The sequence below is a fragment of the Schistocerca americana genome, chromosome X, assembly GCF_021461395.2.
Source record: "Schistocerca americana isolate TAMUIC-IGC-003095 chromosome X, iqSchAmer2.1, whole genome shotgun sequence".
Taxonomy (NCBI): Eukaryota; Metazoa; Arthropoda; class Insecta; order Orthoptera; family Acrididae; genus Schistocerca; species Schistocerca americana.
The window spans coordinates 173,693,664-173,716,335 of NC_060130.1; the positions used below are offsets into that span (position 1 = coordinate 173,693,664).

Here is a 22,672-nt window from a genome sequence, read left to right on the forward strand (position 1 = left end):
ATTTAGATAGAGTGGGATGTTCCTTTCTCTTATAATAGCTGTATATATGACGACGAATAGCGTCTTTCTGAAAATCGTCCAAAGCTGTCACGTGCTTATTTCTCGGTCGCTTCTTTCCTGGTGTGTGCAGCTTTGTTGTGCCACTCTCGTCACAATCTACACTATACTGTTCTTTCCCTATCTTTACAACAGTGTTCTTACTTATTTTCAATACTGCTGCAGTTCTCTTCACAACCTGAACAACAGGAATTAAGGGCCCACCTTTGACCTTTTCTTTCTCAAAGTAATCCCTCACAGAGCACACGAATTCACGGGCCTGGGTGTGTAGCACACTTTTCTTCCTCCGTTTCACTTCTTGTGTTGGGCTGGTACTACCCGCCGCACTAGACATTGTTTACAACGAAACATAAACAAAGAAACACTAAAAACAACAAAAACGAAATAAACTGCGAATTCAACTTCAGACAAACGACGAACGACCGCACCGCCCGCACGCGAGACACTGGTAAGTTTCATAAGCGCGCGCGACCGGGTTTCAGAGCGGCAACGTGGCCCTTGCTACCCGCTCAAAGTCAGGCCGTCGTTGGCTGCCTGCCTGCGGTCGCTAGGCAACGGAAAGATGCTACCGAGCTGTCAATACCAAAGACTCGTCTCCCAGACTATAGTCCTGGATTTTGCTGTTGACATCGTTCTTCTGGCAGAAGCACCACAAGGTTTGCAATTAATGACTACCAAACTGGATGGAATGGCCAGTTCTGTGTGAACAAAAATAAATAGTGCTAAAACAAAAACAATGTGCATAACATATGGAAATTTATCTACTCAAATTATAATGTTACAGAAGGTACTACAAGATCTTGACTGATTTCCATATCTTTGCTGCCTTATCTGTAATAACGGGATCCTAGATGCAGACATTACCATCAGAAGTGGTAAAATTTTTTACAGTCTCCCAACGAATGTGATCCATATGGCAGTTAGACACTACAAGTATGTCCACAAAGATTCAGCTTTACTCCTGTGTCATGCTACCAGTTTTTCAAGTACACCTGCTAGACCTGGAAAATGTCAGAAAAATCACACACAGTCTCAATATTTTTCACCAATGATGATTTTGCCACGAATTTTGATGATCAGCTATTGTGACCTTGTTTCAAATGATGATGCGCCAAGAAGTATTAGTCTAGGCAACTTGCATAAAATGGTTTCTGGAAGAAGAATGAAGCTTGTGGGCAGATTCTGTGCATTGAAGATGGAAGAATGGCCAAATCAGCACTGTTGTGGAAACCAATGAATAAATAAAAAAGTAGAGAAAGACCTCATAACACTTGGAAATGAACTTTCACAAAGGGTCTTTGATACACAAACACGAACTGGCAAGAAGCAGAAAACATGGCAGCTGATTGAGTTGGCTGAACGGAACTTGGTACTTGCACTTAGTAGTGGAGCAACTATGAGGAGTGACTGAAAAGTTCTTGGCCTACCCAATAAAGGTTAATAGAGTCCAAATATTTAGGGCTATTTTTCAATGTAGTCCCCTTTTAGGGCCACATACTTTCGCTACTGCTGCTGCAGGTCCACTATATCCTCCTAGTAGTATGTTTCTTCCTGTGTGGCAAAAAAGGCCTTTACCACAGGTGTGACATATCATCATCTGATCAGAAATGGGTTCCAGATAGATGTTTCTTGAGCTTAGGTCAGAGATAAAAGTCAGAGGGGCCCAAATTCGGCAAATAAGGTGAATGCCAAAGCAGTTCGAAGGCACAGGACTTGATGGCAGACATTGCAACGACAGATCTGTGTGTGGGCGCATTGTCCTGATGAAGGAGCACTTGTTTTATCAACATTCCGACCTGTTTAACTTTGATGGCATCCCTCACACACATTGGTTGAGCATCGTAATATACAAGTTCACTGTTTTGCCCTTTTTGATGTATTCAGCCAGGCTAACATCCCTCAAATCCCAAAAAAACAGAGACTATCACCTTACCAACTGATGTGACAGACTTGAACTTCTTGGTGTGGGTGAAGATAGGTCTTTCCAGCATTTCAATTGAACTTTGGATGTGAACTGAAAGTTTGAACCCATGCTTCATCCATTGTCACAAAACATTTGAGAAACGTCATAGGATCTGCCTCAAAAATGGTCAAATTTTCAATACACCTGACATGTTTCCGGTGTTAGTTTTCTGCTGTCCACATATATATAATTTTTTTTTTTGGAGGGGGGGGGGGGGGAGAGAGGAGAAGACTATTGACAAGAGTCCTTGTGCATGTCAAGTACAACTCTTATGATGTGTCCAACGCATTCCTGAGATACACTCACACTCTCAGCAATGCAGCATTCTGTCACACTTTGGCTGTCATGATGATATCCCAGATTGCAGTGACATTTTCCTCCGTATTTGCTGTTACCAGCCTTCCACTGAAAAGTGCACCCTGGACAGAGGTTTTGCCCCCCTTGAATTCGACCACCCATTTTTTCATAGTGGAACAGTTTGGGGAATCCTTCCCAGTAACGGGACTCCTTCCCTATTGTTTCCATCATGTCATTATGGATCTGCTGTGCACTCGTGCCCATTTTCAGTATGTATTGGCTGTCCGCACACTTGCCCTCTTTATACAATTTTCAAAATGTATACATCTTGGACACTTCAAACTCCAATTTATGAAACAAAAAAGACATTAATACACTACTGGCCATTAAAATTGCTACACCGTGAAGATGACGTGCTACAGACGTGAAATTTCACCGACAGGAAGAAGATGCCGTGATATGCAAATGATTAGCTTTTCAGAGCATTCACATAAGGTTGGCGCCGATGGCGACACCTACAACGTGCTGACCTGAGGAAAGTTTCCAACCGATTTCTCATACACAAACAGCAGTTGACCGGCGTTGCCTGGTGAAACGTTGTTGTGATGCCTCTTATAAGGAGGAGAAATGCGTACCATCACATTTCTGACTTTGATAAAGGTCGGATTGTAGCCTATCGCGATTGCGGTTTATCGTATCACGACATTGCTGCTCGCATTGGTCGAGATCCAGTGACTGTTAGCAGAATATGGAATCGGTGGGTTCAGGAGGGTAACATGGAACGCTGTACTGGATCCCAACGGCCTCGTATCACTAGCAGTCGAGACGACAGGCATCTTATCCGCATGGCTGTAACGGATCGTGCAGCCACGTCTCGATCCCTTAGTCAACAAATGGGGACATTTGCAAGACAACAACCATTTGCATGAACAATTCGACGATGTTTGCAGCATCATGGACTATAAGCTCAGAGACCATGGCTGTGGTTACCCTTGATGCTGCATCACAGACAGGAGCGCCTGCGATGGTGTACTCAACGATGAACCTGTGTGCACGAATGGCAAAACGTCATTTTTTCGGATGAATCCAGGTTCTGTTTACAGCATCATGATGGTCGCACCCGTGTTTGGCAACATCGAGGTGAACGCACATTGGAAGCGTGTATTCGTCATCGCCATACTGGCATATCACCCGGCGTGATGGTATGGGGTGCCATTGGTTACACGGCTCTTGTTCGCATTGGCGGCACTTTGAACAGTGGACATCACATTTCAGATTTGTTACAACCCATGGCTCTACCCTTCATTCGATCCCTGCGAAACCTTACATTTCAGCAGAATAATGCTCGACCGCATGTTGCAGGTCCTGCACGGGCCTTTCTGGATACAGAAAATGTTCGACTGCTGCCCTGGCCAGCACATTCTCCAGATCTCTCACCAATTGCAAACGACTGGTCAATGGTGGCCGAGCAACTGGCTCGTCACAATACGCCAGTCACTACTCTTGATGAACTGTGGTATCATGTTGAAGCTGCATGGGCAGCTGTACGTGTACACGCCATCCAAGCTCTGTTTGACTCAATGCCCAGGTGTATCAAGGCTGTTATTACAGCCAGAGTTGGTTGTTCTGGGTATTGATTTCTCAGCATCTATGCACCCAAATTGCGTGAAAATGTAATCACATGTCAGCTCTAGTATAATATATTTGTCCAATGAATACCCATTTATCATCTGCATTTCTTCTTTGTGTAGCAATTTTAATGGCCAGTAGTGTAAAAATTTTTATATGTAACCTAGCAAAGGAATGTATTATTAATTGCTAAACTGACATTCACCTAGGACAAGTATTTCAGGGGTGGGCCAAGATCTTTTCAGTCACGCCTTATAAGTCTAATCACCACTGACATTAATATCTATATCACTCATCTTTGCATTGTTGCAGGAAGTAACCTAGGACAGTAATTATGTATTTTCCTTAGTAAAACATTTGAAAATGAAATTCACCATTTCTGATTTTGCTTTATGCCTTCAGTTTCTGTGTCAGTTGTGAGTGCCTGGATACTAATTTTGGTACCACTAACAGTCTTTGCGTATGACCACAATTTATTTGGGTTTCATGAGACATCTATTGATAAGATTCTGCTACAATATCGTGCTCACTTGACAGCCAGACATGTTTCATTCATCATCCCTCTATAACCCTAGGCTTTATTTTACACCTATTATGCAGTAGTCACATTCAATTTGTGAGTATCTTTACAGTGACTGTATGTCAAGGAGGGTATTTCCCTTCATCAACTGTTCTAATAGATGCATATCTATACAGTGTGTGATCAGCCATTGTTTTAAACTTGAGCCACAGTTATTCTACATGCTTCTGCCCAAAGGTGAATGTTGTGCTTCTTATTTGAGATATGACATGACTGCCAATTACTGACCATCTGAAACTTCATACCTGTTTTAGCTGGTCTTTGTATTTCTCCAATCATAGTTACTACAACTGCCTCATGGCCACTGATACATTTTCAATGTGGATGTCCTGAATGAGGGGCCATGTCCAATTCATTTTCATCATGAGTGGGTTTCCAAACTGTCTCTTATAGGTAGCTTCCAGAATAGGCATTTAGTAATATTTAACAGGATGTCGTGCCCACAGCTTACAAAACTGTAACCCCAATTGATTTTTCAATTATTGAAGTCGCTTTCAGTGACAGTATGCTTTGAGAACATAAACATTACCGAGTTAAGGGTTTCTCTAAAGTTTTCAGTTACATTTGTGAGTGAGTCTGATGTCGGATAGGAAGATTCACTAACAAGATTACACTCCCCCTTAATACTGAGTCGTGGCCGAACAGTCTTCTATGTAACTTCAGTTTCTGTCTCAGTTGATTTGAGTTTGTCTACTGCAAGAAATACACCGCCTCCATTTTCATTAGCATTTTCTTTCAATAAAACTTAGATTTATTGCAAAAATCCCAATTTCAGATTTTAGTCAGCTTTCTGTACCTAGCGTACATTTTGCACAGCTGCTTGGCACAGAACATCAGAAGTATCTGATTGAAACATTCTACTCAGCTCAGAAGCAGAGCACCCCAATCAGTCCGGTTGCCAATGGTACAAATTGTTCTGTTGAAACTCCATGAGCAAGGCTGGTCTTACAAACACTCTGTGCAAGTTGCTGGAATGGTCCAAGTATAATCTGACAATCCGAATGACAGGCATCATTCATTTTAATGTGCACCACAATCTGACAGTGGTTGCACCTTCTTCCCTAATGGCTGCCAGAGCAGCCTCTTCAACATGTTGAATGAGGCCCCCAGGCATATACATGGAGTGCACAAGGTGATGCTTCCAATCTCTTGCTGCCATTTCGCTTTTGCTCTTGCCTTCCCTTGACACTGGTCCAAAAAGATGTAGTGTGCCTCACTGGCTCATTTCAGTTTCAGTGGAAGATAGCAGCTTAAACTTTTTGTTTCAGTCGATGAGTGTAATAGCCCGAGTGTTTCGTGGTTGCTGCTTCCCCTGTACAGAGCTCCTAGACCTACCATTGACACGTCATTAACAGTCAGGTGTACAAACAGTTATATATCCTGCAGAAGGGACAGTATCCATCGGAGAAAATAGAGCTTGAGTAACATTTGGTACCTTTTGCACAAGGCTGAGGGCAGTTGTCCCTATACACCCATTAGAAGCAACTTCCAACCACTTGATATGTCGTTGCAAATACTGTGCCCAAGAACAGCATTCTGAGTGGTGCAATTACTGTTTTAATTTCAGCACAGTAATTGCAGTACAACTACGTTCACCTTAAGATCTGAAGCTACGTCATCCAAAAAAGTGGTTTGTGTAAATGAGAGAAAAATTGAGTTAAAATGTATTGAGTCTCTAAAGATAACTTTGTATTTTGATGTCAGGATCATAGATTTCTGATATGATGGTCACACCTCGTGACTTTATAGTAACTTCCCTTAATAAATGTGATCAGTTTCTGTAGTATACAGCTGTGTGTTCTTCCTAATATAAATTTCTCCGTTCCATTTACAAGATGCCCCAACCTCACTAGTGATTTTTTCATCATGCTGTACTAGTTAGATACTGGAAAGCTATTTTCAAATTAAGATACAGCATTGTCTAGAATATGCTAACCTCTTTTAGATTATTTTGAAAATCTTATGTTCTGAAGTAATTAAGTGTTCCAACTTGTTGCCATTGTTTGGAGTTCCAGTACAGTATGGCAGTAGGTCCTTGACCGAACCACCTGTGCATTGTGTGTGTGAATCACCAACCAAGATTCAGACACATTACATTAATGGGAAGGCCAGAGAGGAATCAATATCTGTTGGGCAAAATAGAATATGCACAGTTTGTAGCCACTTGGAACATCTATAATACTGCAGAGTACAAGATGATCAAACCAGGCATCTGTCTAATATGATGATTTTGGATAATAGATTGTGATATACCCATCTGTAATGTTTCTCTCTCTGTCAGCCATCACAGTAGTTAAAATAGAGGGATATTTCATGAGAATTTTTTTTCCCCTCAAATTTCATTGCCTGTATTGATAAGCATATTGCTATCAGAGGTAGCTTTGATTTGGTTATTTGTGAAAAGATGTAGGTGTATACAAGTCATCGCACAGCTTAGCTGCATGAAAACTTGGAGCAGATAATAATACTGACATCCTCTAACAGTGCTCCAGCATTGCATCACTATTTGAAATGGATTTCACTGCGGCATGACGAAAATTCTTTCATCCTATGCTAACATGTTTACAGCTCTTCAGCACATATGTTCAAAACTCATATATTTGTATGACAGCAAATGACCTGACATATCTAAGTGCTACTTTATCTCTTGTGCAGCACTTTCTGATGCCACAATGTAACAAGTTTCATCGCATTTAACACTTCTGTAGGGACTCTGTGTGTGTGTGTGTGTGTGTGTGTGTGTGTGTGTGTGTGTGTGTGTGTGTGTGTGTGTGTGTGTCTGTGTGTGTTCCTTATGGAAATATCACTGAAAGCTGAGTAGTGGCTGAAATTAGTGCTGCTGCGTATAGGAATATTCCAGTTACAATGTGGTGATTCTGTGTTTTCCAGGTTGAACCATTTACTACCAACCCAACATCTGGGCTTCTGTTAGAAAGTGAAGGAAAACTAATAACAACTGAGGCAAATGGAAAAGAACCAAGTACTAAAAAAGAAAAAAAGAAAACAAAAGATGGTAACTACTGCTTTGTTAATTTTGCACTTGTTTTTGACTACAATTAAATCACCTTTACCACTTGTTCTTCATTAAAATGAGCCCTGATCAGGCGCGGCTCGTAATTAAAGGCTCTGAGGCGGAGCCGCCCCAAAATACATGTTAAAGTAAATTTCGCAAGAACGTATTACATAATTTAAATTATCAGGACGAATTTCGCATATTTCCCGTTCCGATTAAAATAACGACGGTCAACATTTTTGGAACTGTTTGTATCGATAGATGTTTTCCGAATGGTTAGTAGTGTTTAGGCTGCGCCTTGAAACGTCCGTAAGCTGCATGTAGTAGCGGTTTGGGGGCGTGGCTTCTACAAAGTACTGCTCTTTATGGGCGACCCGAAGGCTCAGAGCTTGCAGCCTAAGGGTGTCGTACCAACCACCACATATTTTTCAGGTTCCACTATCGATGTAATAAAGGAATGTAGAGTGGCCGAAACTTCGCTATCCAATCTCTGTCTCTGCATATCTCTACTACGCTTCGATGCGTCATTAATCGACATTTAGTATTATTGTTTTGATAATGTTTTACATAGTTGTTTTGTTTCTGCTATTGGCTATTTTATCCACATTTAGAATAAGTTTGCAAATATCCCGCCAGAGTGCACTACACTACAGTAACGTACCAGTACTGCCATCTAGCGAGAGTTTCATAAGTGGTTAGAGGACAAAACGCGCGAAATTTGTCCCGTTACTTTACCTTCCTTGCTTGCTGATGCTGACTGCTTTTGTTGATACCGTGTGATATTAGCAAGTTTCTTTTTCGGAGTATATTTTGCAGGATTTTAGTGAGTTTTACTTGCTGGTGAATACCTGCAACATACCGCGAGTGTGAAACAAGCGCAATATGAATTCAGTGTGCAAATTAATAGGTAAAAACTTGGAACACGGCCATAGGATGAAAGTGAAAGAACTTGGTGCTTCCAGACCCGCATTAAAGATCTCTCCGAAACGCGTCTTTTCATATGATTTGCTGCAAAGTGTCAGAAAATGCAATAATGACGTATAAAAACACTAACCAAAGATTTTAACACGAAGTTAGCTTCTAATGATATTTAATACCTGATTATAGAAGATACAGTACGTAAAATTATGGGTAGAGCGTGATCTGCCCACCCCCTCCCCCTGAATTCTTAGTTGTTTACGTCAGACTAATCTGTAGCGTAACCCGAGGTCTATGTTGGCTCTGATCAATAAATGCCACAGCCTTCCCCCGTATAGAAACCACGAGCCGCGCCTGGCCCTGATATATACAGAGTCAAGTCATGTTAATACGACCACCACCTGTGTTAGAGTTCATGGACAGCAGGTGGCAGCACTAGCAGTGCAGAGTATATAAAAGGTGTTGGGGATATGCGGAAGACCTTGCAGTCATTCTCATAATGCAGAAGCTGAGCGATCTGTCTAATGTCCAAGGGGCATGATCTTTGGGCCAAGTATGGAATCATTTCTGAAGCAGCTAAGTTTGTAAACTGTTCGCACGCCACCCTGGTTAAAAGCAAAAATGTTTTGACTACTGATATTATTTGTGAAAGCTTAGCTTTTCTTGTAGCTGCACTGTATGTCTATTTACTTAAACCATTAACTTTTCCTATTTGTGTGTTTGCACTACTTAACTATGATGTTGCTACTGGCTGACTACATCACGCGTCCTATGCTCTGAATATCTTCTGTCATTGGCTGGTGAGATCACGTGACATGAGTTATGATTGGCTAACAAAAGTGTATCACAATTTTGATTTCAGTGCTTCAGACGCTACTGTGCTGTATTTGGTGGAATTAGTGTTTACACTTTCATAATATGAAAATGTGCAGTGTGAATGTTGCTGCACATCAGAGATCTTTCCAAAATCAGTTAATTTTTGCCTAGCTTCCTAAAGTACCAGTAAGTTGTAAGTATGCCAGGGTATAAAACCTTCACCACTCATAGGATTAATAAGTTTTACAGCTCCAAGGGAGAGTGTATTATCACTTAATGTGGAAAAATGTTCTTTCACCAGGGATATAGTCTGTTTTCACCCAAAAAAAAGTGTATTTTTAACCGGGAAAAATATAGGAATTTCTTTATTCTTATCTGCATATACACCCTGAACAAGGAAAAAGATGGGACTCACAGAAATTTCATAAGTTACAGTGGTGAGGCTGTTGTGTATTTCCACAACGTAATTGACAGCAAGTGGCAGCAAAGTGCATGTCATGTTTATTTATGTTTTCATTTTAAAGCCACAGAAAAAGAAACCTAAAAAGGAAAGGTTCAACTGATAAAAAGTGAAAAACTAAAGAAACAAGCTTTCATCTATGTTTCACTAACTTTCATTATACATCAGGTCCAATGCCACTTCCTTGTGTTACTATGTTTTAAAAGGGTTTTGCTTTTGAAACAGTGCAACATTGAAAAATGGGAGTCGGAAGCTGAAACCTAGCTTACATGTATACCAGTTTGTGAAACATCTGCCATACACGACACAATCTTAAGAGACACTTTAGTGTGTATGAAACAAGTTTTGTTGAGTAGAGGTCTTGAATGTTGTCGTCTGACCACACATTCTATGCATTTGGCACACATTGAGTAACAGTGAATCAGGATGACACAATAAACACATTTGGACAACTCCACACATGATCAGATCATTGGCAAATAAGAGGCAGGCTAAAGTTTGAGATAAAATGTTGCTTTGCCGAAATTCAGTTGGAGAGAGGGTTACAGGAGAGAGGAAATATTCAGCAGCAGTACAAACAAAGTCAAATACATGCTACAGCCCAACACTGGGATTATTAGCTTAAGGGTCTAAAGATGTCCAACCAGCACAGAGCCTGCTGTGATTAAGAGACCCCATAGCAGCCTTTGCATCTCACGCCTCCTGTCAGACTGTGTATAATTGCTTTTGAGAGTTTGCTCTCTGTGTGTGACAATCTGTCACAGAAGCACCATATGGTTTGGCAGATGTGGTGTCTCGCTCACCATGAATAGATCCAGGAAAGGTGGGATAGTCTCTTGTTAATGGATGACATGTCACAACCGTGCCAGTATTGTGTAAAGGGACCAATGTTCTCATCTGAGGCAGCATAATCCCAAGAGCACATAAGCCAATGCCAGAGTTTCCAAGTGTGCTGTGACATTTGTGATCAGTAGGGATGTCTTCTAAGCACATCTTTTTAATGTTTCATGTATGCTTACATTTCATTATTATGCCTGATAATGCCAGACCACAATGGCCTGGTGGAAGAGTTACCTGCAACACTAAAACAACAGATATTTAGTGTGTCCTGCAAGCTGACTGAACTTATGTCTGATTGAATGTGCATATAACACTCTTTAGTAAAAGACTAAGGCCATAACAGGGTCACTACAAAACTTCCTGGCAGATTAAATATGTGTGCCGGACCGAGACTCGAACTCGGGACCTTTGCCTTTCCCGGGCAAGTGCTCTACCGACTGAGCTACCCAAACACGACTCACGCCCCGTCTTCACAGCTCTACTTCTGCCAGTTCTGCTTATACAGTGTCACATGAGGAATGGTCAATATTCATTTTAGGGTCACTACAGTTCATCACTATCCTCAAGTTGCCTCTTTCCAGTAGTGGAAAATGTTACTGCAAGCTATGCTTGAGAACAGATTCCCCAGAACCAGAAATCATTGTGTATCTTGTACTGCCATGTGGGGACAACGCATTTTGATGTTATACAGTGTCACACGAGAAATGGTCAATATTCAGGCATATGACAGGAACGATCATTTGAAGCAAAAAAGTCTAATAAACATTGGCCCCAAAATGCATACCTTAATAGCTGTGAGCACTTGTTTGTGTTCACTACAGTGAAACACATCTCATCTAATGAACAGGTACTCGTAACTGTTAAGGCTCTAAAATGAGCCAATGTTTACTAGACAATTTTTTCGTATGTTGGTCCATACTACCTCCTACCAAAATATGGAAAGCAAATATCTTGCCATAGAAGACATTTTTTTCACATTATTGAAGATGAAGTAGTGGTCATAGTGCTTAACATATGGATTTATGGATTTTAGAGCCCACATTCATTAGACTTTTTTACTTTGACTTATCGTTCCTGTCATCTTGCAGATTACTGATCATTCTTCCCCGAACACCCTGCATGTGCCGCCATTGGAGGGACACCACAAATGTTAAGTTCCATTTGTGATCCACAAAAGATTTGTTGATTGTATCCATCACACTGTCATCTATGGATATTTTTATATACATGTTCTCGCTATGCCTTATATTGTTTTATAGCCTTCAAAGATGATTTGCCTTATGGACATAAGTGATAAGTTTCATCAAGAACTAATAGTCTGCACCGTTGGAATCAAAATTGGTAGTATTTAATGTTCACATTACATGAGAAGTCATTTAATAGTATACACATTTAGGTTGCACCTCTAATCATAAGTTGGCAATGTAACATACTCAAATGCGTCAGACATGCATTTAGTTTTTGCAAAGTAATCAGTTCTTACTGACAAGTTAAGACAGAAAATAGTTGTCTTGCCTCAGTTATATTCCACCAACACTAAAGATTTTATAGGCAGCACTGGGAAACAACATACACATGTACTAGCCATGTCAATGAGCTGGAGTAAGCACTGTGAATGGCTTTTCTCGGGATACTGTTGTGTGCACTCCAAACTGATATTTACATTAAAAATGTTAAGTAAGTTATTGCAGTAATCCAGAACATAGCATGTATTTTATAAACTTCGCTACTGAAGTCTTGTAGTTTGATTGATGTCTGTTACAGGGAAAAAATCGAAGAGAAAAGTCATCTCGAAGCTAAAAGAGGGCTATGAAGAAGCATCAGGAATATCAACTCCATCAAAAGAAGTTGTGACTGAACAGTCTAGTAGTGCAATCACAGGAGGGGCAGGGACAGAAATAAACCCTCCATTCTCCTGCTTATCATCATTCTCGAGACTGGCTAGTGACAACTCAGTGGAAATGGTCAGTATAATGAGTTAGTACCAGTAGGAACCACATTCTGTTCACATGTGCCCTATTACAAAGATTCTTCCATTCCCATGTTTATGTGCACTTTCTTTCTGTTCATAAATAGTGCTGCTGAAAAATAGTGGTTAGAAACATAACCATGTCCAGACAAAATAAAGTTATTACAACTCTGTTTATGCAACAGTACTTCAGTATGAAAATTGATTGAGGCTCAAGCTCAACACCAATGGCATTCTTGCATGTTGTTATATCACTGAAATATTCTGGGGGGCAAGACTGACAAATTGTTTCTATGTGTATCTGGAGTTTTGACTTGTTGACTGATTGAGCACATTCCACACCTCTTTGGTGCTAATATGTAGTATGTTGGTTGAACATGCAGATCCTTGTAGTCTTAGTGGGAAGTTGTTTGAGTAATCATGAAAAATGTTGGAAGGAAGAATACAATTTTAGTGTGTCATGAATCTCTGTCACTGGAGATGGATCACAATTTTGGCCTGATATGCATAGGGCATAGTCATATTAAAGATCCAACTAGCATTTGCCTGGTATCATTCAGGGTGTTGCTACTTACCTGTATATAACAGAATTATCTATAAACAGCCTATATATAGTGATTATAATTACAGTTCCAGTTTCAAAATGATGTGAAACGGAAAAACCACTGCTCTGAATGACATCAGATTTTAATGGAACACTATTTGGGGGGGGGGGGGGGGAGAGAAAAATTAACAAAATTTTGCCATGACGTGACACTGTAAGCGGAAGAATATACAAAATAAGATACACGATACACAACTGTTCCTCAGTTTGCGTCCAAGATAAAAGCATGACAGCCTCAATGCAGGATCACACGCTCCTGGTAAGCTCTTTTACAAGAATAATGGCTGTGTGCCAGTAGCTCTGCAGAATTTCTGGACACTCTGTGGTATGAAAACAGGCATTGATCTGATGCCTGCCAAAGTCTGGAGAAAATGATTGTCTTTTCAAATGCAATGTGGCAGGGGGAGAAAACAGTTGATCCAGTGTCAGTGGACGATGTGGCCACAACATTGCAGGAGGGGTTGAGCGGTGGTGTGTAAACATGCAGTGCTTAGGGCATTGCCCGAACTTTGGACATGCCTGTGAGCACAGTGTATAAAATTCTGCAAAACATCCTGAACTGTTATCCACTAAAAATTACTGTTGTTCAGAAGTTGCTTCATGCTGATTTGCCAGTAAGACAAAGACCTCTCATGGAGGTGTACAATAAATGGCCATGGAACATTCTGTGGACAGATGAAAACCATTTACGTATCAATACACAGAATTTCAGAATATGGGAAATGGAAAATCTGCTCACACGTTAACCGGTACTGCTTCGTTCTGCAAAGGTAAGTGTGTTGTGTGGGATGACAGCATTGTTTATTGTTGGGCCATACTTTTTTGAGAAGATGGATCCTGTGAGCCTTGGTACATGTACTGTCATTGGTGAATGCTAAAAGTGTGTTTCATGCACCATCTTTCCAACCCTTCGACAGCATGGATATGTGGGTAGTATCACTTTTATGCAAGGTTGCACTCTGCACATTGCACGGTCAGTAAAGTAGCTGCTGTGAAGACATTTTGGAAATTCTACAATTATCAGCCATCATTTCCCTGCAGCCTGGTTGTCTGGATCACTTGTGTGGTCATGCACATTGCATTGCATTAGTTTAATGTGCAACTCACGCCATGACTGTTGTATTGCCATTCATCTATCATTTGTAGCCAAACCCATTTATGTTATGCCATGTGATGGAAAAATTTTCATGTTTGGGTTTTTTTTTCATAACTTTTCTTCCTTTCTCAATAAGATTCCATTCAAACTAGTAAACATTAATGGGCCCTACAACACTCCCTTGGTGTCCTCCCAAAGTTACTTCAACATCTGATGATTTTGTCCCTGCAAGAACGGAATGCTAGCTACGAGGTCCTGAATTCAGTCACAGATCTGGTCCAGTACCTGGTTAAAGTGCTGTTCGCTAAGTGACAGTCCAGAATTGTATTGAATGTCTTCTGGAAGTCAAAGAACATAAAAGACAGCTTTTGCAAGATGTCTGATTGCGTAATCCACATTAATGTTCGGAGAGAAGGTCTTCATTCTACAAAAATATCATAATGCTTGAATGTAGGACATATTGAATAATTCTACAAGGCACTGAATTTTGTGATCTAGGCCCATAATTATGTACATTTGTCTGACATTCCTTTTGGAAAAGAGAACAACTTGCACTTTTTTCCAGTCACTAAGTGTCATTCATTGCTCCAGTGACTTACAATAAACTACTGTTAGAAGGGGGAGCACGGCCTTCCGCGTAATCTCTGGAGAATCTCACAGGTGTTTTATTTGGTCCAGATGTCTTTCCAGTGTTAAGCAATTTTAGTTGATTACTTTAGCCCACGGTCATTTACTTCAATATCTGTCATTTCAGCATTCATACAATGATTGAAAACAGTGATACAATTTTGGTAGAACAAATTCAGTATTTTGATATTACCTTTATCATCATAATCATGTTCTGATGTGAACATGATAAGTGAGCAACTGTAAAGATGATTTTGAACCATTTACTGGCTTTACATGACATTAAAACTGCTTGAGATGTTTAATCTGATCGGTCAGTAAAATTTTCCTTCCAAGTTCACTGAATAGTTCACCCATTGCTCTCATTTGGTATGTTTTGGCTTTGACGTCATTTTAAATCTGCAATGTTCTCTTTTCTTTTGTCACAGCTTTCTGACAATATTTATGGTACCAAGCAACAATACTTTCCCATGTTTTCAACATCCTTTCAAACACCTGCACGTATTGATTTTATAACAGTTTCAAAGCCACTGATTCCCTATACACAAAAAATCTTATTATAACATGTGATCACAAGTTATATGTTGTGCTCAAGCAGTATTCTTCTCAAAAATGATATTAGTATAGGGGAAAGTATCATTACAGAAGGCAGCTGTCACTTCCCTTATTTAATCTGTATGAGCACTGTGGGATAGATACTAACGTGTTTGAGAAATATTTATAATTTTTGGCTTGAAGAACAGTTCTGAATTAATCTAAGCATGTTCTCTTGAGATGTACAATGTCTTTCTTCAGTGTCCTTCAGGTAGGATTTTTCAACATTTTTTTTTATACCCTCTTGCCATTCATTAAAGCCTGTGGTCATTCACAACACCCTTCTTTGTACAAACATGATGCCCCCTGTTAGTCTGACCTGAAGTGGATCCCATCCACCCGAGTGTTATTAAAGTATGGGTGGTCATATAAGTGTTTGGTTTGCAACAGCTTTTGAAAAAAAAAAAAAGGAAAAAATTGTTTCACAGTACTACTATCTACTAAATTATTAAGGTATTTCCTGAAAAAGCAGTGGTTCTGTTACACTCCCCTCGAGCATACTAGCTATTATTTCATTGTCTATAGATGACATTTTACCCAGGGTAACATGCTGAATAATGCCTAAAAGCAAATTTTCAGTCCAGCCAAAAATATTGTTAGACGTCCTGTAGGAATTTATTTTCTTCGGGAAATGTTGAGATCAACTGTATCAAAAGTTTTCCAAAAACCTAGAAACACTGATTAACCTGCTTGCCTCTATCCTTAACACTGAGAATATTATGTGTAAAGAATATGAGTTGAGTTTTGCATGATGAGTGTTTCTGGAAACCATGCTGATTTTCACTGATAATATTATTATGTTCCTGGTAAGTCATGTTCTTGGATTCTATTACAAATAAGTGTGAGTGTAGTTATGTTGATCAGTTCTACTTCCTTTTTCATAGATGGGATTCATTTTTTGTAGCTAGTTATGGACTGTGCTCTTTTTCCCCTGTTATGTAAACATATCAATCTAAAATACAAATTACTGTAACCAGTCACAGTTGTTGTTCTTTCTTTTAGACATTTTAAAGGATTATACTTCAACATCAGTTGGATTTTTGTCAATTAATAAGACATGGACAATTTCTATGGAGAGTTGTTGGACACAACCTGTGACACTTTGACAGTAGATAACAGCTCTTTTAACACAAAGATCAGATATGTGGATGCCTTGATTGGAGAAGTGAATGGTAATATAAGTTTAAATATCTTTCAGTGGTCACAGGCTGCTTTTCCAGTCATATTTACACCACGTACTACACTTTTCACTGTGGTGATTGGGGGAGGAAGGGGCTGGAGGAGAGCACATTTTTAAAATGGTGCAGCTATGAGTCATTAAACATATGATTCCAAATGGTTTTATTGACACACACACACACACACACACACACACACACACACACACACACACACACAATTGGCATACAATAATAAACATAAGACCTCAATGGATATGTGGCCAATTACTGCCAAGTGTGAAGCTATTCACTTGCAAATCCCATATAGAGCTTGACAGGGACTCCGTGAGGCTCTGGGGGCTTATTGAGGATTAATGATTTAAGCTGCTTTTCAATGCCAGTAGTACTGATTGCTGTGTCTCTCCTCTTTCCTTCAAAAGAAGACAATATTCAATATTCAGCAGGCAGTAGATTTCTATTTTGATTCAATATCCAGCAGACAGTAGATTTCTATTTTGGTTCGTGTCTCATCCACAAGTGTCTAGAGACTGATTTTTGTGTCACTGGCAGCCTTAATATATGATCAAAATTTCTTGAAGGTTTGGAATAGACTGTGTGATATCTCTTATATTCAAGATACTAACTGGAAAATGAGTGTGTATTGTTATCATTTTGCTGAACATACACACTCTTTGCTCATTTCCCAAGACCTTTGTACCTAGGTGCCCGTTTACTGATTGCTGACCCCAGTATTTCTGTGAAGATCCTCAAAGAGGTTGGGTTTCTATATTACGAATGAGTATAGTATATTTCTATCATTGGTGTGGTGCCTGAACCACTAGTTTTAGGTAATTTTCTGGGAAAGCTATCATGACTGTTTCACAGGAAATTTTCTCTCGGCATCACTTACTGCAATTCGATGTTATGTTTTGCAGGTGTATGGAACGAGCCTGTGTGAAACTGATGAGGTGGCTATAACTGTAGTGTTGAAGAATCAGTCACCTTCTCTCTTGAAAGAATTTTGTTTCTCAGTCAGCAATACATCTTTGGTGAAATTAATAAAACCAGTAAGTAAAACTTATCTATTCAAGAAATTAAATCATTAACAGCAAAATAAAGTGTCTAAAAAAAAGATATTGAGTATGCTGAACTCTTTGGTACAGCTACATGTTTTGAAGTTACTACTGTATTGATGAAAGATGCTGATTTAAATGTTCACTGATCAAAAAACACCATTCCTGAGATTCCTGTTGCAGTTGGATTTTTTTCACATGTTTCAGTTATTATTACTAATGTGCCGTTCTTGACTTCTAGGAGCTAAATGACGATTATGGGTTAAATCTTAATTTGACCTTACCTCCCAGTGGCTCAACTGAATTGCAGCTATTTTTCCGAGTACTTAGCGTTGACCAGTCTCATAAATTACGGGGAACCCTTACTTACATGGTTCAGGTAACCATTATCATTTAGGTTTATACCAATGTATTTTACGTTCAGGGATATCATAAATATGACAGTAGAAATATATTATACACTTAACTATTAAGTAAATTTTAAGCAAAGAAACATTTATTATTCCCTGATGTACCCAATTTCAGTCATCTGATGACATGTCATCACATGAGAAGCTGGACTTCTGGGTCAACATTCCATGCTCAACTTTTATGATAGCCAGAGTATGTGGAGCAGATACAGTGTCTGATCTACTTACAAGTGGGCAGCTTCCCTACCACAACTCATTTCATCTTAAGAATATCTTGCAAGACACAGCTCAGGTAAAATACGAAGATTAAATTTGAATACACTATTTTGTCTGCTGTAATGAATGTATGTATATGATGCAACATCAAATAATATTAAGCTTAATTTTATTAGTGCACTGTTTTTGTAATAATACATTTACTTAAATATGTCAATTAATTTCAATATTTAGCTCTACCATATAAAGGGACTCTCTCTCTCTCTCCCTTTTTTTTTTTTTGCCCCCCCTGATTATGTCTCTTAACTGAAGCTTCTATCAGATTTCACAGACTTCCTCACATACTGAATGATGCTTTAATAATAACTTCTAAAGAAGGCAGCAAAATATATGTTACTAGGTATTGCGTGTATTTGCTGAACTAAAAGAAGTGTTATAAAAATCCTAACTAACTTGGAATCTCCCTCAGTAAATCCCTCAAATGCTTCGTGCATTATTAATGAACAAAAAAAAATCATGAGTTAACAGAATGATAACAGCTGGCATTTATATTGAAAGAGTGGCAACTTTTCAGAAATAGTTTCCTGACATGTAGAGAATAAAAATGAGCCGTATCCACATTGATTCAGAAGTTCATTACTTCTTAGTTGCAAGTGTCGTAAGTGTAAGACTAAATATTTTAATTCTATTTGCTAACAGATTCTACCTCCTACACTGATAACTGTCATGCTTGCTGTATCATTGGAATATGAACTGTGTATACAATCTTACTGCACCAAACCATTCACTCAAGGGCTTTTCTTAAACATTCCAAACAGTTACAACATGGATGCAGTTTAAAGGTAACAATCTCCTCGTCCATGCTTTGAAGGCCCAAGGGATGTTAATCAGCCGTCTTGTCATCGTTTGCCTTGCAGTATAGAGGGGCATGCAGTTAGCGCACTGTTCTCCTAGTCATTTTGACACCTTTCCAGACTGTGGAGCTGGTACTCCTCATTCAAGTAGCTCCTCAATTGGCATCACGAGATGGAGTGCACCCTTTAACGGTCCTCTCACCAAGGAAAAATCCTTGGCAGTACTGGGAATTGAACCCAGGTCTTACACGTTGCAGCCAGCTACACTCACCCCTCAGCTGTCGAGATGGACACAGTTTAAAGTGCCTCTACAGATAGTACTCAAATGAGATGGGCTCATTAGTATGGGTTGTGTTTAACCATCACCTTTATGATGGCTTGAACTTTGCTGGGAACACTTCAAGTGATGTCTGAATGTCTGTGGAGGAATTGCAGCCCATTCTTCCCAAAGACCCGAAAGCAGAGTAGGTAGTGATGTTGGATGCTGTGGTCTGGAGCAGAGTCAACATTCTGTCTCATCCCGAAGGAGTTCTGTTGGGTTCGGGTTGGAACACTGATTAGGCCAGTCCATTTCAGGAATGTTGTTGTCCACAGACAGTTGTCCCACAGATGCTGCTTTATGACAGGGTGCATTATCATGCTGATCCAATCAGTTGTTGTACTCGAGCTGTTCCTTTACAGTATACAGTACACAATACTGGAAAATATCCTTTCACATTAAGTGTTCCCTTAAGCACAGTTAGGGGACCACACCATTCTCGTACAGTACCATGACCTTCTCCATACTTCACTGTTGGTGCTATACATAATGACAGGTAATGTTCTCCAGGCATTTGCCAAATGCCAGTCCTTCTGTCAGATTGTCATATGGTATAGCGTGATTCATCAATCCAAATCACACTTTTTCAGCCATTCACTGTAAAGTGGGAGCAACGTGCACATCATATCAAGCTTCGCTTTGTATTCACTATAGAAATGTGTTACTTGTGAACAGCTACTTGACCATGGTATCCAATTCTTTTTAACACTCTATGTACTGTCATTCTGCTAGCTGGCCTGCTGGTAGCACTTCGGAACTTGTTAGTGCTTCCTGCCACTGATTCTACACAAATTTATTTATTTTATTGATCTTATTTGTTACTGTGTGCTAATACAGTTTGGTTTTTATGATGTTTTTCTCTACTTATTAAGTAACAGTAATGCTTATGTTATACGGATGGGATGAAGTTTTCTAATTTTAAATACTGCCATGAAATTATGAAATCTGATTAGATGGACTGGGAACAATGAAATGAAGTTATTAATGGTACTAATGAAAGAAGTGTGTGTGTGTGTGTGTGTGTGTGTGTGGGGGGGGGGGGGGGGGGGGGGTGCGCAAGCACGCGCTTTTTGTTTTCATTCTTGTTGTCATGGTCACCTTCTCTTTGGCAGTCTCATCCTAAAGATACAAATGAACAAATGAGACGGACTCATGCTATTAAATAATTCTGATTTTTCTCCCTTTTAGAGTCTCTTTGCCACTGCAGGGCAAGAGGGTCGCCTGAACCTATATACCCTTCTCTCCTCCCCACCCCCACAAGTTGTAGGCTGAATGATGATGATTCTTTATACAGGAAATCTTCAGGTACTGTAGCTGATGATCATTGTTCAAAACCTATGCAGTGACTGGGATCGAACACAATATTTTTTGATTAATAGTCAGATACTACACATAGATCTTGATGCCATCTGTATCAAGAATAATTTGAGGGCTGTGCAATGTTGATACAGGGTCCTCCAACATGTTGTCCTCCTCTACAGTCAAGACTTTGGCAATGTGTTTGTCTTTAAATATCATCATGCAGTAGCACTTTGTGAACTGCTTCCTCCTAGGGATGGATTTCAAACAAATGGAATGGTCTGCGGTATCTGGTGACATGACCCTGATTCATCATGCTTGGAGCCAGTTAAAACTTGCAGTGCTTTGTCACAGAAACATACGTCACACACTGCATGACATTAGAAAAGTGGTAATCAAAGAGTGAGACAAATGTGAGCAGAGAAGCAACATCTCAACTACTTTGTGGATAGCACACCAAGGTTTCCAGCATGTTATAATGCTCGGAGTGGAGCAACACAGTATTGAATGTTATCCAGCAGCAGATTTTGAGACTCACTTTCGAACATACAGTCTTTATTTTTGTTATTGTTTTACTTTTTTTTCATGATGAAGATTTTTGCCCCCTTGAGTCTTAAGTTCCCACATTTTGGCAGATAAAATGTGGTGCAGTTTATTTGTTGGGTAGTCTTTCTAAATCAGCCAACCATTTGCTTTTCAAAGGTCACATCCCAACATTTGCTGTAAGCTCTTTAAGGAAACCCTGGAAAATCTAAATTTTATTGACTTCCGGATTTGAACTGTCATCCACCTAGAAGTGTCTCCAATGAGATCTTGCTCAGTTTTTGTAGCATGGGGAAATTTGTGTGTGATATGTTATATGAGACATGCAATGAATTCAGATAATTTTCTGCTGACATAAGTGCACCCTTTTCTGTTATTATTTCAGATGATATCGCAGATCTGTTTCCACTGTAATTTTGTTCTTGTGGAACAAATTGAAAATACAGCATCTTTGTACAGCCGATCAGTTGATGGATCTCATATATGTTTGTTACTTAAGGTGGATGTAAGTATCTGTATAAAGTAATGTCATACTATTTTCATTTTTTGACATGCTTTTTTATTCATCATACTTCATTGATTAATGAACATTCAGCCAGTAATTGAGATGGGTCTTGTCATATAGCATAACACACAGAGAGGAAATTGTTCTCATATTTTTAAATTGTTTATATTCTCCTTGACTTGTCCAACTGTTCTCTCTTGATGCTTGCTAATTTGTGATACAAATTTTTTCAGCGTTCGTGTACAGCAATATCAATTGATGGTAAAAGTGACAATGAGGTGCTACTAAGCAATATCATCAGTGAAATAGAGAAACTACTTCAGCCTGGCTCTTGATTACTTTTGTAATTAATTAATGGGGGTCTGGGATATGAATTGTTATTTAGTCAAAATACTGACATGAATCTTCCTGAATGATTGATTGCGTTTGTCCAGACATGTTATTCTTTTTTATGTTCATTAAAAAGTTTTCTACATAAATATTTATTGTTTTTGAAGTTCTCTTCATCTTCCTACTCCCTTGCATCAAATTCTTCTATATGTGTGGAAGTTGAATAATGAAACAATCTGACATCAAAAATAAAAGTCAGCATAGTTATGTATAATGATAATGAAATGTGACTGGATGGAAAATCAACCAAGGAAGTTCTTTGCTTGATTCCAAGAGGTAAAAAATTGCTAAGGCAAGGACCCAATTTAAGGTGGATGAGAATGACATTAGAAAACATGTAGGACCAACATCAGTGTGTACAACTGAAGATCATAATGCATGGAAAATTGTAAAAAGAGGCCTTTGTCCCACAGCATGTGTGTCTAACTGCAAAACCACTT

The 22,672-nt window shown here is 39.4% G+C and overlaps 1 protein-coding gene across 2 annotated transcripts in view; it reads left to right on the plus strand.

The window, feature by feature from the left end:
- Nucleotides 1-22,323, plus strand: part of LOC124555271 (AP-3 complex subunit delta-1) — a 269,894-nt gene extending 247,571 nt beyond the window's left edge. For both annotated transcript variants that reach the window (XM_047129141.1, XM_047129140.1), the window contains exons 22-28: nucleotides 7,416-7,539; nucleotides 12,338-12,537; nucleotides 17,559-17,690; nucleotides 17,938-18,075; nucleotides 18,222-18,398; nucleotides 21,723-21,842; nucleotides 22,076-22,323. In XM_047129141.1, the coding sequence (XP_046985097.1) occupies nucleotides 7,416-7,539; nucleotides 12,338-12,537; nucleotides 17,559-17,690; nucleotides 17,938-18,075; nucleotides 18,222-18,398; nucleotides 21,723-21,842; nucleotides 22,076-22,177 (993 nt within the window). In that variant the 3' untranslated portion in view covers nucleotides 22,178-22,323. The remainder of the gene's footprint in view (nucleotides 1-7,415; nucleotides 7,540-12,337; nucleotides 12,538-17,558; nucleotides 17,691-17,937; nucleotides 18,076-18,221; nucleotides 18,399-21,722; nucleotides 21,843-22,075) is intronic.
- Nucleotides 22,324-22,672: the final 349 nt, after the last annotated feature.